This window comes from Hyperolius riggenbachi, chromosome 1, assembly GCF_040937935.1.
Source record: "Hyperolius riggenbachi isolate aHypRig1 chromosome 1, aHypRig1.pri, whole genome shotgun sequence".
Classification (NCBI taxonomy): domain Eukaryota; kingdom Metazoa; phylum Chordata; class Amphibia; order Anura; family Hyperoliidae; genus Hyperolius; species Hyperolius riggenbachi.
Window position 1 is genome coordinate 460,825,521 of NC_090646.1, and position 15,641 is coordinate 460,841,161.

General features: G+C 42.8%; 2 protein-coding genes across 3 annotated transcripts in view; both read right to left on the bottom strand.

Moving 5' to 3' along the window:
* Positions 1-15,641, bottom strand: part of SGSM1 (small G protein signaling modulator 1) — a 556,432-nt gene that overhangs the window by 80,839 nt on the left and 459,952 nt on the right. The gene's annotated exons all lie outside the window — the stretch shown is intronic.
* Positions 1-15,641, bottom strand: part of KIAA1671 (KIAA1671 ortholog) — a 217,252-nt gene that overhangs the window by 27,631 nt on the left and 173,980 nt on the right. Inside the window, exon 6 of the mRNA XM_068239061.1 lies at positions 11,077-11,198. Coding sequence (XP_068095162.1) covers positions 11,077-11,198 — 122 coding nt within the window. The remainder of the gene's footprint in view (positions 1-11,076; positions 11,199-15,641) is intronic.

Sequence of the window (15,641 nt, forward strand, 5' to 3'; positions counted from 1 at the left end):
TAGCGGGGAATCGAGCGGAAGATAAGGAGCGCCCGCGGGGACGACCGGGAATCGATCCGGCCACCCGCAGGGATGAGCGGGGATGCGGCGGGAGCAGATTCGGCGGCTATTCACAGTATTACATTCAACTGTTGTCAGATTTCTTTCATGGGGTCCTATTGCAGCAACAGTGGGGGCCCAGGGGGACATGGGAAGCCTCTGCAGGGTTCAGAGGCTTCTCCTTCTTAGGGCCTGATCTCAAAACGGCAATTAGCGGGCGATTCCCACTAATCGCTGAAAAAAGGTGCTAGTGCGATTCCAACCCTATGGCAGTGATCTCACTACCACGACTGGCGGTGATTGCGGGCGATTAGCGCCAATCACAAAATGTGTTACCTGCAGCATTTTGCTGCGATTCTAGATTCATCGCGGTACAGTACTTAATAAAGAGCTGATCGTGATTGCTCTGAATTGCAGAAGTGCACCGTGTGTTTACCGCGCTAATCCCAGTAAAATTGGTAGCTAAGTGCTACCTTTTTGCGCTTTTAAGTGTGAATGGGCCCTTAGATAAGTACAGCAAAGTCCCCAGTATCCAGCACTGGTGGGGATTGCCTGATGCCGGATACTTGTGCTTGCTTACAACCAGTCGAAAAAGGGCAACCCCAAACCCAACTCCAACTCCCCCTTCCCCTCCTCCCCGCAGCATAAAATATTTACCGAGCCTCCAGCACCGTCTTCAAACCTTCCTGTAGCTTCTAGCAGCTCTGTTATTTACTCTTATCTGTATCCTCCCCTCTTCACTCTTGTCACTGTTGGAGTCTCCCAGGGCTGTGTCTTTGGCCCCCTATTCTCCCTCTACACCTCCATCCCTGGCAATCTCCTCAATTAGCCTCAACTACAACCTCTACTCTGACAAATCCAAATCTACATCCGCTCCCCTGATCTCTTCCCCTGCACTCTAGTTAAAATCCCCACCAGTATGTCTGACAGATTTTAGAAACTCAACCTGGATAAGACTAAACTCTTGATCTACCCATTCCATTTTTCATGCCCTCTCCCTACATCACTATCGATTTTAAGAACACATCCATTCAAGCTGTCCCTCAAATCAGCCGGCTGGGTGTCACCCTCCACTCAGCAATGTTCCTTCACCCTGGACCCCCCCCCCCCCACACACACACACACACACACTTCCATCTCTGCAACATTGCCAAAATTTGCCCCTATCTAACTCCCAGAGGCACCAAGCGCCTGATCCATGCAATTACAAGTCATTCACTACTACACTGCTACTAAAATGGGCAGGATTCAGAGCACATTAGTGGACATTATCGACAAACTGGGTCATTTTAAGACTTAGTAGACATGAACTTTTTTTTTTGCCTCTGTATTACATTTCTTAAGCACTCTGAAGACAGTTTGAATTTTTAATGAGATCTTATGGAGTAGTGTTAGCCTGAATTTAGAATGTGTTTAGATATACGTTTGGCATGCACGGTTTTGTTTCAAACACAACTAGTCATTTTCCGCAGCATTTAGATTCAGTTCCTGATTTATTTTATTTTGGTGGGTGTCTGGCTGCCTGAAACCACATACAATTAGAAGATGTCCCAACCTCTTTGTGTTTGTGGGGAACTGGAATAATCGCTAGTGTGTACAGCCTAATGGTAAGATTCTGAACATTATTACTACAGTGGAATTACTATACTGGGCTGTTCTGAGTGTAGTTCTGCTTAGTGCTTGCATTTTATGTGAGCTATTATGTCACAACTGGAAAGTAAAACTGCAATGTAGTATAAAAACTTGTAGTTTGAGCAATGCTGAGAAGACAGAGTACAATCCAATTGCGGGAGCCAATTAGCTATTCAACAATTTGACTACATTTGTGAAAAATCTTTCGTGCAGACGTACAAGTTCAATTCCACTCTGTATGTCTTCTTTGGTCATTCGGACTGACTAGCAAATTGAACTAGTTTTTGTATTGTGAGATTTCAGAAAAATACAGGTCATGGCAGTCCCATCTGCTTTAGTAGAAAATATTTTGTGCAATTCTAATAAAAAAAAAATAAAGAATAAAGGATGAAGAAACTGTTCAAACACAAATTGATTTTTCAGCAGCTTTTTTCACTGAAAAATAAAGCAATGACCAAAATGATCTGTGCAGCATGAAAAGATCAGTATATATAATTGTCCAATAAGATAAAGTGTATTGGTTTTCCACACTGGCATCTCCACAAATGTAATTTTTGGCATGAAGCACGATAATATTAACCCATAAACCACTGTACACACTAGTCTAATCTCCAAACCTTGGCTAATACGGTACCCTGTTCTTCCACAACTATAACATTAACCTCTTTTTCCATGCCTGACATTAACCTTGACCCCACATAATCCTGACCCTGCCCAACACCAAACTCTACAGACAGAAGCATCACAGCCTTATTAGAACTATAACAAAGGGACAACTCTTCAGGGCATAACTGATTTCTTCCAATGACATTGATTACATGCATACTACATGGACACTATCCTGATAGAGTTATGACAAGATTTAGTTAATGTGAGAGAACAGTACCATACAAAATCCTTGACCAACAAGACAACATCTGTGAATTAAGAAATTACAGTAGAGTCCCAGTTATTCGGAACTCAACTAACCACCAGGCTCAACAAGCACAAATCGCTAGTAGTACCTGCAGTGGTGAAGGCTGCAGTGGTGAAGGCTAACTTCTTAGGGTTAGCGCACACCAAGAGCAGTTCTGTTCAAAAACCGCTTGGCTAATGTATTTCAATGGGATGGTGCACACCAGAGCGATTCGATTTTTCCTCAAACGCAAATTCGGGGGGTCCTGCAGCATTTTTGCGGATTTCTGAGGCGATTCTGCCTCAATGTTAAGTATAGGAAAGTGGAAAATTGCTCTGAAAAGCGCTAGATCAGAGCGGTTTTCCAAGCGTTTTTGTTACAGAAGCTGTTCCGTTACAGCTTTACTGTAACAAAAAATAAAATATGCTACACCAAAACGCTCCAAAAAACGCTAGGCATGTGTAGAAAATCACTAGGCGCATGCCTAGAATCGCTCTGAAATAACACTTCAAAAACGATAGCGTTTGAGGATATGCTAGCGGTTTTTTTTGGTGTGCACTGGCCCTTAGGCTGTTTGTGGGCTCTACTACTGAGTTCCACAGCTCCAGCAATGTTGAAATACTTTCAGTACCTGTATATTAACATTTAATACAGATTTCATGACATGTATGTAGAGTGGGGTATAGTACTGTTTTAGCTAGGACTATTTTAGACATTGTGTTTCTAGCAACCAGAAAGCACACTTATCCGGCATCAGGCGATCCCCATCGTTACTCTATAAATGAGACTCTACTGTATATTCCTTTTTTCATGATGTTTAAAATTAATACCAATTTGGTAGGAAGAATAGGTTATGAGAAAGTACTGACCTCTCTTGGTTGGGAACAAAGACGTGAGGCAGTTATTTCTACCTCCTGTGTATTGAGGACAGGAGAGTGAATATTCCTTTCAGTGACCAGTGATGGCTGAGAAATGTGGGATTTTCCCATGCTTCAACTACAACCTATACAGCACTGTCATATAGGTATTCATGAAATAGTGCAAACATGGTCTATGGATTTCGGTGCCCATGTTGGCTGACTAATGTCAGCAAAACCATCAGAGCGTCATAAGAGAGAATACAGTATAGTATTTCCCAGTTTGGAAGTGGAGGCACAGATCAGGACACAATAGTTACCAGGCCCAGATTTACATCACAGGAGCCTATAGGTACAGTTCTCCTGGCACCCTTGACTTCACTCTCCATGAACCTACAAACCTCAGCTGAACCGCACCACAAGTGTGCTGGATGTCCCAGCTGTTACTTCTCCCTTACTTCCCTTGCCCATCATTAGTAGCTACAGGTGCCTCTTAGTATTAGCCAGAGCTATTCTTAGTATTAGGTAGCTAGAGGTGCCCCCGACTGAAGGGAGATCTCATGAGTGGAATGCCGAGACCCGGGTGAGTAACCTCTCATTTACATCTGCTCAGGACTCTGCATAGGGAAGGAGGAAGGGAAGGCACTTGGGGAGGGGAGTGAGCCGCCTTTCCATCATCAGGAGCCTGTAAGCACGTGCCTACAGTGCCTTATGGTAAATCCAGCCCTGATAGTTACACAAACACTTCCAAAATGCAGGTTACAGTTCACTGCATTTGCAATGGTGTCTTGAACTGGATGCCACAGATGTGCACAAGTTCAGAATTGTGGCAAGATTTTGTTGCGAGAATAAAGCATAAAAATAAGTGTATTGTTTGCAGGAAATGCACAAGAACTTCCCTAGGAGATACTTTTTATAATTTGTATGCAAAACAATCATTATTGTTGGCAATTATTCTCTCGGAAAATTACATGAATTCTGCAGGTCGTGGTCTACTGGAGATTTCCTGCTCAGTGACACAATCACTTCTAGGAAACCATCTGTATCTTTTACATTACTGCCAACAGTCTTGCTAATGATGGGAGCAATGTCAATGACCTCCTGATCATGCCCATCTCTCCCAACAACACAGATTCTACATTTGATTAAAAAAACTGCCTTTTCTTATCAATGTTCAACAAAAGGATTGATCAAGAAGGCCTTATGCAGGGAATACACGGTACGTTTTTGTACTGTGTATCGAGCCAGCGGCTCGATGCCGGCGCGTCCCCGCAGCCGCCCGGATCGGTTCCCGCTCGTCCCCGCGGGCACTCCTTATCTTCCTTTCGTTTTTTGCCATTGTCCGCCCGCGGGTATCGAGCAGGGAATCGATCCACGCGGTGATCGGACCTGTCGGAAATTATCAATCGAGCCATCAGTGGCTCGATTGATTAAAAAAAAAAACGACCCGTGTATGCCCAGCATCAGACTTCAATTTGTTTATGGAAGATTATTATTATTTTTTTATTCTAGTAATATCTAATCTATTACAAATGCCATAAATACTGCATGGCAAGCATAAATGTGTGTTTTTCATCTTAGATCATACACATCAAATTCTGGCCTGCAGAGCCATCAAATTCGTCCCGCAAATGGTTTTCCCACTTTGCATTATGTTTGGCCCACTCTAGACCACCAGGGAAGCTATATTGGAGGAGAAGTCCTAGATCACCAGGTACGTCATATGGGGGGGTGCACTAGAAACCAGGGAAACTGTATAGGAGAGGCGGCCACTAGACATCAGGGAACTGTATAAGGGAGAGAGGACCACTAAACCCCAGGGAACTGTATAGGGGAGGAGGCAGACATCAAGAACTGAGAGGGGAGGGAGGGGGGCCACAAGACACAAGGGAACTTTATAATGGAGAGATTTGGCCACTAGATATTAAGGTTTACCGGCGACTATGTCCCAGTGTTCAATTTCTGCTCATTTTGTATTTGTGTTTGACACCCCTGTCTTAGATAAACTCTGCTCATAAACTTTTAAATATAGCCAAGCCAAAATAATATATTTAATTGTTAAATGTAACAGTTTTCCTTAGCTCCTGTAATTTCCTTAAAACGGATGTTCAGTAATCCTACTGTGGCACTAGACTAATTTCTCTGTCCACAGCCTCTGAATGTGGTGTATATAACCTTGCAAATGGAACTAAGCTCGTTTTAAATAACAGAAGTATCAGAGACTGCAGTTTTTGAGACACCTATATACAAAATGAGTGCACTGGTCACATACGCAGTATTTTGGAAAGGCAGCAAATATTTTGGCTTTCTTAAAGTTGGTTAACATGCACTATGTTCCGTGTACAGGGGTTTGAGATAAGCTGTGCAAATCTTGGAAATTCTCCATACACTTTAAAATTGAAAGCACACCAAATATAAAAGCATATATAAACCTAAAATATGTTAAAAAAACACCCCTTTTCTTTTGCTGTAGAAAAGTACCGAGTTGGCTGAATAACAGTGTGACACTGCTGCATGTTAGCCAATCTCACACTGCTTTCTATTGAAATATTATACCTTTTTAAATCCATGTTCATAATTACAGACCACTGGAAAATCTAGTCACAGAATTGCCTCCTGGAGAATTGAGGGCATAGCTGCGCCAGACTCGTGTTCTATTTATTTCTGGAAGCTTGAAGACCATCACGGGCCAAAATGTTACTGATCTAGTTATGCTGTGCGTAGCATCTAGATTATAACACGCAGATCAGTAACACATTACAAATTTAATATGTTGGCCAAATGGTATTGGAAAGGTGCTTATCTGTTATTACAGAGCATGAGAAAATTACGGACATGCTGCTCAATAAACAAGTGGTATAAAGTACAACATTCCAGGTGCAAAAAATACAAAATATGGCAGGAGAGACAAAAAGGAACCATGTCAAAGGGCTTTACCATGTAAGAGGTTACAGCCAGAAGGGGAAATGGCTGTTGGTAGAGATGGTGGGAGTGTGCTTGTTCAATGGTTTTGGGAAAACAGGAAGATGGGTAAATGTCTCACCCTAGATGGATGGTTACAATGAAGACTGGCAGAATGCAGAGGCAATACACAGGGCAGTGTGGCAATTACATAAATCCTCTATCTAGACTCTACATTTTGGGTCTAGGGCCGGGTTAACATACTTCAGACTTCTGGGGGGGCCGGAGTATACATAAAATGATGTAGAAGTCTTTGCAGGCCAGACAGTGCAGCATACCCAGGTGACAACCTACAGTCCAATTGAACAGCACTGTCACCTAATGTGGAATTTTATTGGAAACCAGTGAATTGCTGATTTCTGGCTTCCATGTGGATGGGTGGTGCCAGCACTGCTATTCTATATGCGGACCACCAATATTTAAAGATGTAGCTGACCTCATCTATAAGTAATACATTTTGTGTGTGTGGGGCCGGTAAAAAAGTCACAGGGGGCAACATTCGGCCCGCGGGCCTTAGTTTGAGGACCACTGATCTAGAGGTATACAGATCCTGTCTTCCAGCCAGCACCCATTTATCAATGTACTGATGTAGGGTGTATTTTCACTATACTCTTTCACTTATCCTAAAGGAGATTAAAATGAGCCATACATTACTTTTCTCCTAAGTTGCTGTCACTTACAACAGGTAGTAGAAATCGGACATTACCAACAGGTTTTGGGTTAGTCCATCTCTTCATGGGGGATTCTCAGCATGGCCTTTATTCTTTATAAAGACATTCTCTGAAAAAGATTTATACAAGGATGGTGGCCAGCCTGCCTGCGCGCTGCACACTTTTTGGTGGTTGGACGGAGCAACTGCCATTCACTAAGTGCTTTTAAAAATAAAGAAAACACTGAGGACCCCCCATGAGAGGATGGGCTAGTCCAAAATCTGTTGGTAATTACAGATTTCTACTACTTACTGCAGCAACATAGGAGAAAAGTAATATTTTAATCTGGAAGAAACATACTTCTTATTTGTATACAGTATGTTTTCATGTATTTTAAATTTTAAGATTTTCAAGACAGAGGTCCTTTAAGGGGAGTGTCCATATATGGTACTTTTATATCAAGATGAAAACAAATAACATCACTTCCATTTGCTTTTCAGGAAAAGGGCTGTCACCCAAACAAGTCTATAGGTGTTTTATAAAATTGTGTATACAGATTCTCAGTTACACGTACGAGATGAATGGGCGCCGGGAGACTTGGGCGCAGGATACAGCCGGTATATGGCTGAACCTGCTGCCACACAATACGGTAACAGATTTAGGATTGGCACACCTTGCCGTGGATAGTTGGGTGCTCAAACTTGATGTAGAAGCAACATCAGTTCAGTATAAACGATTCAAGGTCGGTCGGCACACCAATTCAAGTTCCTAAGCACATTTACTGAATGCACAGCATGACAATTGTTTCGGGGCCACAGAGGGTCCTCTTCATCAGATAAGTGCAGACATGTCTGCACTTATCTGATGAAGGGGACCCTCTGTGGCCCCTAAACAATTGCCATGCTGTGCATTCAATAAATGTGCTGGGGAACTTGAATTGGTGTGCCGACCGACCTTGAATCGTTTCTGCTGCCACACAAGTCCCGGCCATGTTAATTACTATTCCCCCTCTAGGTCCATGTGGATAGTGGGAAATTATGTAATTCAGCTTCCAGCTAGTGCTGGAGGCCGAATTACAGTGTTTTAAATGTAACTGCTCCATCTCCTGACGGCGCCGAAGTTACACTCTGTGCGCTGCTATAGCTGTAATTCCTATTACAGCCTATGGTGGCGCCGGCTGCGCCCAAATCTCCTGCGCTGGAGTCTTAGTGTTCGTTCATTACACCCCTAGGAATAATTGTAGTATAGTCTTGACTCCCTCCAGTAAAAGAGCACTGGAATACCTCATAACTTGTATCCTCTGGAAACCTGCCTTTGGAAGAATATATCTGTTCTTATTCCAATTTATAGCTGTAGAGCTGTCAGAATCTGCTGTGTGGCCAGTATAAGTGAATCTCTGAATCAGGCATAAAACAGTCTTCAAGGCCTTATCGCCTCCTATAATAATATACAGGTGTACGGCCCAATCCACTGTTATCCTCGGTGGAATACTTGGTCCAGAGTCCCTCTTTAAAGTGTAAAGTTCTCCACAGCCTCTCTATACTTGCAGTTTCATCTCTGTAGGAACTCAACACATATACAGGTCCATTACAAATCTCATCCTCAAAGAGATCCTACTCCAACTGCCTCACAGATCAGATAAAACTGCGGCATCCTCAAGCTCCACCCTCCCAACTGTATTCTCAACTGCCTCTACCAGCAGCCTCTAGGAGCTTCTGTGCATATCCACACAGCTCCTGGATCCTCCTAGTGTCCTCCTTCCAGCCTAATGCCCATCCTGGAGGCCTATTGTACTGCACATGGTGGTATTCTCCATTCATGCACCTCCATCTTCACCCCTTAAGAAGGGAGCACACAGGGGCGTACCAATAGGGGTTGCAGAGGTTGCGACTGCATCCCGGCCCTTGGGCCAGAGGGGCCCCGATGGGTCCTCCCTCAACTGCTGTATTAGCTCTCTATTGGTACTGTGCTCATAATAATCACTTCTATAGATACTTTGAATAGTAATAATAATTAACAAGCTGTTTCCCATCCCCTTCTTGAACCTCTGAAACTGTGGTTTTCCTTGGCAGGTTTTGGTGCGCCGTATCAATTGTTATGTATAGAGTGCTTGGGGGGGCCCCATTGTAAAACTTGCATCGGGGCCCACAGCCCCTTAGCTACGTCACTGTTAACACTCTAGAGGCTATTGTGCGCGTTTTGCTGTAGGGGCGATTTTCCACACAGATTTTAAATCGCACAGTATTCTGCTTTTTCCCACATGATGTGCGCGTTTGCATACAGTATATGCCAACTATCGCGATAAAACATTTGCGGGAAACCGCAAAAGCTAAATCCGACGGAGACCTGGGAATGACAGGGGAAACAGCCCTACAAGTATGTTCCATGCCCAAAGGTGACAGAACTCCTAACACAGAGAAGGAAGGAAGACCAGGAAGCTACAAATAAACACTACAAATCCAATCTCCTGCTTTTCCCATGGTAGGACACCAAGAAACATTATCCTAAACATGTGTCTGCCAAAGAAGGCAACAGACACTTGGCCATGAGCTGTTTTGGGGCGACCTCCCGTCTTCAAGACAGAAAAATGTGGAAATTTGCATTAAAACACATTGTTATCCATTGGATCAGTTGTGAATTGTGCTAGTCTTCATTGTTACCATTTCTACTTTTTACCTGTGCTCTGGTGGACTGACCAGTTTTGCACCTAATTACTAGATGTGAGAGCGCGTCCAATAATTTTGTATCTACCCCTAGAAAGATAACCTAAATGATACCATTTGTCATACTAAGGCCTGGATTTATATCACAGGAGCCTATAGGCACAGATGTCCTGGCACCCTCCATGATCCTACAAACCCCCGCCGAACCACACCACAAATGTGCTGGTTGTCCCAGCTGTCACTTTTCCCTTAGCTGTCATAGCTACAGGTGTTCCTTAGTATTAGTAGCCAAAGTTACCCTTAGTATCGAGTAGCCAGTAGTGCACCTGACTGAAGGGAGATCTTGTCAGTGGAATGCCAAAAGCAGGGTGAGTAACGTCATTTATGCACTGCTCAGGATGCTGCATAGGGAAGGAGGGAGGGAGGCACTTGGGGAGGGATCATCAGGCGCCTGTGCCATAAGGCATGTACTTAACTTCAGCATCCAGTGCCCAATACAAATCCAAGGAAATGTACCCCCTAATAGCAAGCTGGACACAGAGCCTCAGGAAGGTTAAAGTAAGCAAGACTAATTCCAACAAAGCGAAAGGTTCCCAGCTACTCAAAATAACTCCACAGACTGGAACAGACAGAAACTAACAATTTTACTGTAGGCTACATTGGGGTCGATTCATCAAGCCTCGGTAACATTACCATGCTTGCACAGTGCATGGCAATGTTACCTTTAGTTCTGCACGGAAATACCGAGACATACGCTAGTAGCGCAACCGCAACTACAGTAAGGCTAACGCTACTTGAGTACCGCAGGTCATGCTTCAAACCTACTTTGTGGTACTTCCGTGCGTAACTATGGGTAATATTACCGTAGAAATAGACTGCTCTTGTGCACCTTTGTGTCAGTTGTCATAGCAGGCATTACTATCACAAATCAGGTTTACAGTAAAAGGTTAAATGCAAATGTCATTACATAACCTTTTCAGGTGTTGCCTAGACATGTAGTGGTAAGTGCTTTGCTTGTATGTGTAGGGCAACGGTTGTCTGTGACCCTGCTCTCAGCATGCTGGGACACAGATTTGTGTGGAAAATCTATCTGCAGGATGGTGCTGAGAGATCGATGACTCACTTCTTCCGTGACAATGTGTGGTAAATAAAGTGGTCTCTATTTATTGACCATAGACGTGTGTGCAGCTATTTCACTGCCTGTAGAGATGTTACCAAGTAAGCTTGACTGGAACAAGGATGAATAACCAGATTGTATACACAGTTGCTGAAGGGCAGCAATTTATATCGCCATGAAATATACTCACCTTAACCTTTTAAGGCCTCCAAACAAATCACTAAGCCACTAATTAGCATTAAGTGTGTAAGAAATGGCTCACCTGTCCTCAGTCTGCTGCTTAGTAGGACTCCATGTTCCATATTGCCGGTCGGGATCTTGCACAAGAGAGTCTGTGTCCTTGTTGCTTGTAGGGGATCTCGAGAAACACTGTTTAATGTGGTCCTGGCAATAAAATAAAACAGGACAATAAGTTGTACAAATCCAGTTATTTCATTGTAGTGCATGCCTGACACAGAACGGACACCCATACAAAACTAACATGTTGAAAAGGTGTGCACCTGGAATGAACAGGCAAACAGTGCTAACAGTCACTTACTTACTATTAAGACCTCCACCATTTCTGCAGATCCTGACTTAGACTGCACACAACCCGTGAGAGCTGTAGCTGTCAGCAGCTGCAGGGGATGGTGGAAAACTTTAGAAGAGATTAATAAATCACAGCCAACATCATAGAGTGCTATGTGCATATTCCAATTTTGAACCACTCGTGCTTTGAAAATCAATACTTTCCACATACGTTATGTCAAATCTGACATACTCTCCTTCATGTTCTAACACTGCATAAGCCATTTAGTCCTGTTTTAAGATAGAAGATACTGTTCAAATGTGTCACTTCCACTAGATAAACTGCCTGATCTACTCACCTACTCAGTATGAAGTACTGATATTGATTTGCACTCTGATAAGGAATACAGGGAATATTTACAACCAGAGACAGAGGAGGGAGCGCTTTAGTATCAGTGAGATCATTTAAAAAAATTTTTTCGAAAAGAGTTCAGGGCGTATTACAGCTTTTACTATAGAGTATAGATGCAGAGTAAGGCAGGGAACACACTTGTCTTTCAGTTTTCTACACACGCTTTTCTGCATACTTATTCTGCACACCAAGTGTGTTTCTATGCAGGAAAACCCGCACGTTTTTCCCAGGGCTGTGGAGTCGGACTTGGAGTCGGAGCAAATTTTGAGTACCCGGAGTCGGTGGTTTCATAAGCTGAGGACTGAGGAGTAGGAGTCAGATGATTTTTGTACCAAATCCACAGCCCTGGTAAGTATTAGACTAAGGACTCTGAGTCGAGGAGTCAGAGTCGGAGCCATTTTGGGTACCTGGAGTCGGAGTTGGAGTCAGTAGTTTCATAAACTGAGGAGTCAGAGTTGAAGTGGGATGATTTTTGTACCAAACTCCACAGCGCTGGTTTTTTCACAGCAGCTGATGTAATTGTTAGAGAAAACTGACAAAATGTGCAGAATCATGATGCAGAAAGTCAGTTTTTTTTCTGAGCGAAAAACATACTAAGTGTGAACTAGCCCATTGATTAACATGAGTTCTCAGTTTTTCTGTACAGAAAATGCGCACGAAAATAGTCAAGTGTGTTCCCTGCCTAACAGCTTATCCTGAGTAGTCATGAATATTGGGCTAGAATTATTAATAATTATCAGGGTCCTGTGATCAGATGTTCTAGCCACACCTCGCTAATAATCCACCAACAATTTAAATGCTTTGGAAGCTTACATGTAACAAACTTCTGCCATATATACCATGATGTATATAAAGAAGAACCCTGGATGTTCAGTATTGGGACCTCAAATCAGTAGATTCACCTGATAACTTAGTTTGGATTCACCTAACAGCATCAGAAATGCTGTCAAAAGCAGGCTTTAGTGGTATATGCCTTTTTACTCAACCTTTATGACCTGGCCCCATACAGATGATCTATAGCCACAATAAAATAGTATTGCTCCACCCCTTAATATTTACAGCAATCGATATCAAACAAACACACAGCAGGGATTTTCTTGGAAACAAGTCTTCTCTTATTTATTCTTTATTCATAAAGTCTTCAAATTGTGGACATGATGGATACAAATTCAGAGTTCCAAATCACACATAAGGCCGTCTTACGTGTGATTTGGAACTCTGAATTTGTATCCATACGACATGTCCGCAATTAGAAGACTTTATAAATGAAGAATAAATAAGAACACTGGTTTCCAAGAAAAACCCTACTGTGTGTTTCAGTAGGAGAACAGAGGCGCCAGCAGGATAAAAGTGGATAAAAACTTTAAAATTTGCTGGGAGGAAGTGGTGGACTTACCTCCATAAAGCAGACACGAAAGACTGTCTGAATAGTAGTCACATTTATTAATTAGTACCCCAAAACAGTGCAACGCGTTTCGCAGGCCCAGCCCGCTTCATCAAGCAAAAAAAGTGGGGACAAGACAGAATTTCAGCAATAGCAGGTGTAGCGCCTCACTGAGGCGCTACACCTGCTATTGCTGAAATTCTGTCTTGTCCCCACTTTTATTGCCTGATGAAGCGGGCTGGGCCTGCGAAACGCGTTGCACTGTTTTGGGGTACTAATTAATAAATGTGACTACTATTCAGACAGTCTTTCGTGTCTGCTTTATGGAGGTAAGTCCACCACTTCCTCCCAGCAAATTTTAAAGTTTTTATCCACTTTTATCCTGCTGGCGCCTCTGTTCTCCTACTGCTATACCGTGTCCACCCCTGGTGGAGGGGTGATCTACCCCCTTTCGCATCTACAGAGAGCGACTTCTTATCCCTGAGTGAGGACAGGTCTAATCTCCTCACCTGCCTATACAGTGGTTGCCTGTGTGGTAACCCATGTTTGTGAGTATAATTTTCTCACGATAACCTTTACTTCATTTATGCTTAACATACTACACTATATTGGGCTCTCGGTTTCTCTACACTTTATCTCCCTACTGTGTGTTTGTTTGATATCCCATACAGAGGATATCAGATTCAAACTCCATTACGGGTGCATCAGGCTGTAAGAAGTGAAACACAAGGAAATACAATTACATGGGCAGTGTTATTTCATAGGAAGAGGCTATCGTGGCTGACTTCTGCTGATTTACTGTGAGCCGGAGAAGCCTGATTCAGGAAACCTGAGCTAAGGATGGATTTATGGTATCTGATCACCCACATTACCTTTTTACAAGGAAACAAGGGAAAGGGAGATTAAGAATAACAAGAGAACAATTGTGCTATACAACAGAGAAGAAGAGATAGCACACCAGGGCACAAGAGATGAAGATTGGATATGCTGTTGGGTGGAGTCATTGCCAGGGGCTCAGAATTAATGAAAAAACATAATCCTGTGGTGCTTCTACAGAAATGTAAAAAGGGCCAAATTAACAATTAGTTTGAAGCATGTCTGGCAGAAAAACTGGAAAAACGAAAACTTGAAACCTTCCTCAAGGGTTAAACCCATTTACGTGACACGAGCATGCTCACGCTTGTGCATGTAACCGTTATGAGCTTCTACACTGACCTACTTTTCTGTGCTGTCTTTTCCAAGTCATTTTTGACAGAATCCTATTCAAGGAGTACATATAAAAAACATTATTAAACTAATATGAATTGTAAGTAGATAATGCTGTGCTGTATCTACTAAATGAGTTCACAAATGTGCTGGTAGCTTAATTAGCTTCTTTCCAAATTCACCCAATTGGGCATGGGTGTGTACATTACAGCAGGGCAGGGCAAAGCACAATAGCATTTACGTGTTGTTATAGCTGCTATTCTCTTTTGTATCGCTGCAATCACCTGTGTGTGATCTTTTAATTGATTTTTTTAGAATTGTTTATTGTTCATCAATAAAGTTTATTCAGATTTTTGACAAAACCTTTTGGAGTGGTTTGGTGCTGTTACTAGTGGGTACTTTTTCGTCTTTGGCTGCTGTATATTGTTATAGCTACAGTATGGAGGTGCGTTAGTGATATTCTTTCCAATTACTGCTACTGAAAATGAAAGGTAATGGCAGCCAGTTTTTACAGTCAAACGAGGTGGCATTTATATGTAGCTCTTCAATGTATTAGTATAATCCTTGTTAGCATATCAGGTATTGCAGGGAGAATTCATGTTTAATATGTATTCTTGTTCTGTACTTGAAGTAAAAGTAAGGATCGAACTATAAGAAATGACAAATATATTTTTTCTGGTTGAACCGGACTTACCCATGTCTTTAACCCAAAAAACTATGTAACTATGACACTGCTAAAGCATGGCTTAGAATTACTAACTCTCCACTGACCATTTCTGGTCAGGAACCAGGAGGAAAAAAACAAAACAATCCTAGCATGCCTGCAGTAAGCCATGCATGTCACAAACCACCCCTCCCACAGTGTGATGGCTACCAACTGCCAAGCAAGGTGTGTGTGTGTGTGTGTGTGTGTGTGTATGTGTGTATGTGTGAGTGATGTGTGTATGTGTGAGTGTGTGAGTGTGTGAGTGTGAGTGTGTGTGTGTGTGTGTGTGTGTGTGTGTGTGTGTGTGTGTGTGAGAGAGAGTGTGTGTGAGAGAGTGTGTGTGAGAGTGTGAGAGAGTGTGTGTGAGAGTGTGTGAGAGTGTGTGACAGTGTGTGAGAGTGTGTGTGTGTGTGTGTGCTCTGGTCCCTATCTTACGTGTCCTTACCTCTCCCTCTAGATTGTAAGCTTTGGGCAGGGTCCTGCTCCTTTTGTGTCCTACCTGATCACGCACCTCCATTACTGTGCACCCATGCTATACACTTGAGTGAACCTAACTTGCCTAATCTCCATGCTCCCCTCCAGTGACTGACTAAGCATTACCTTGTACTCATA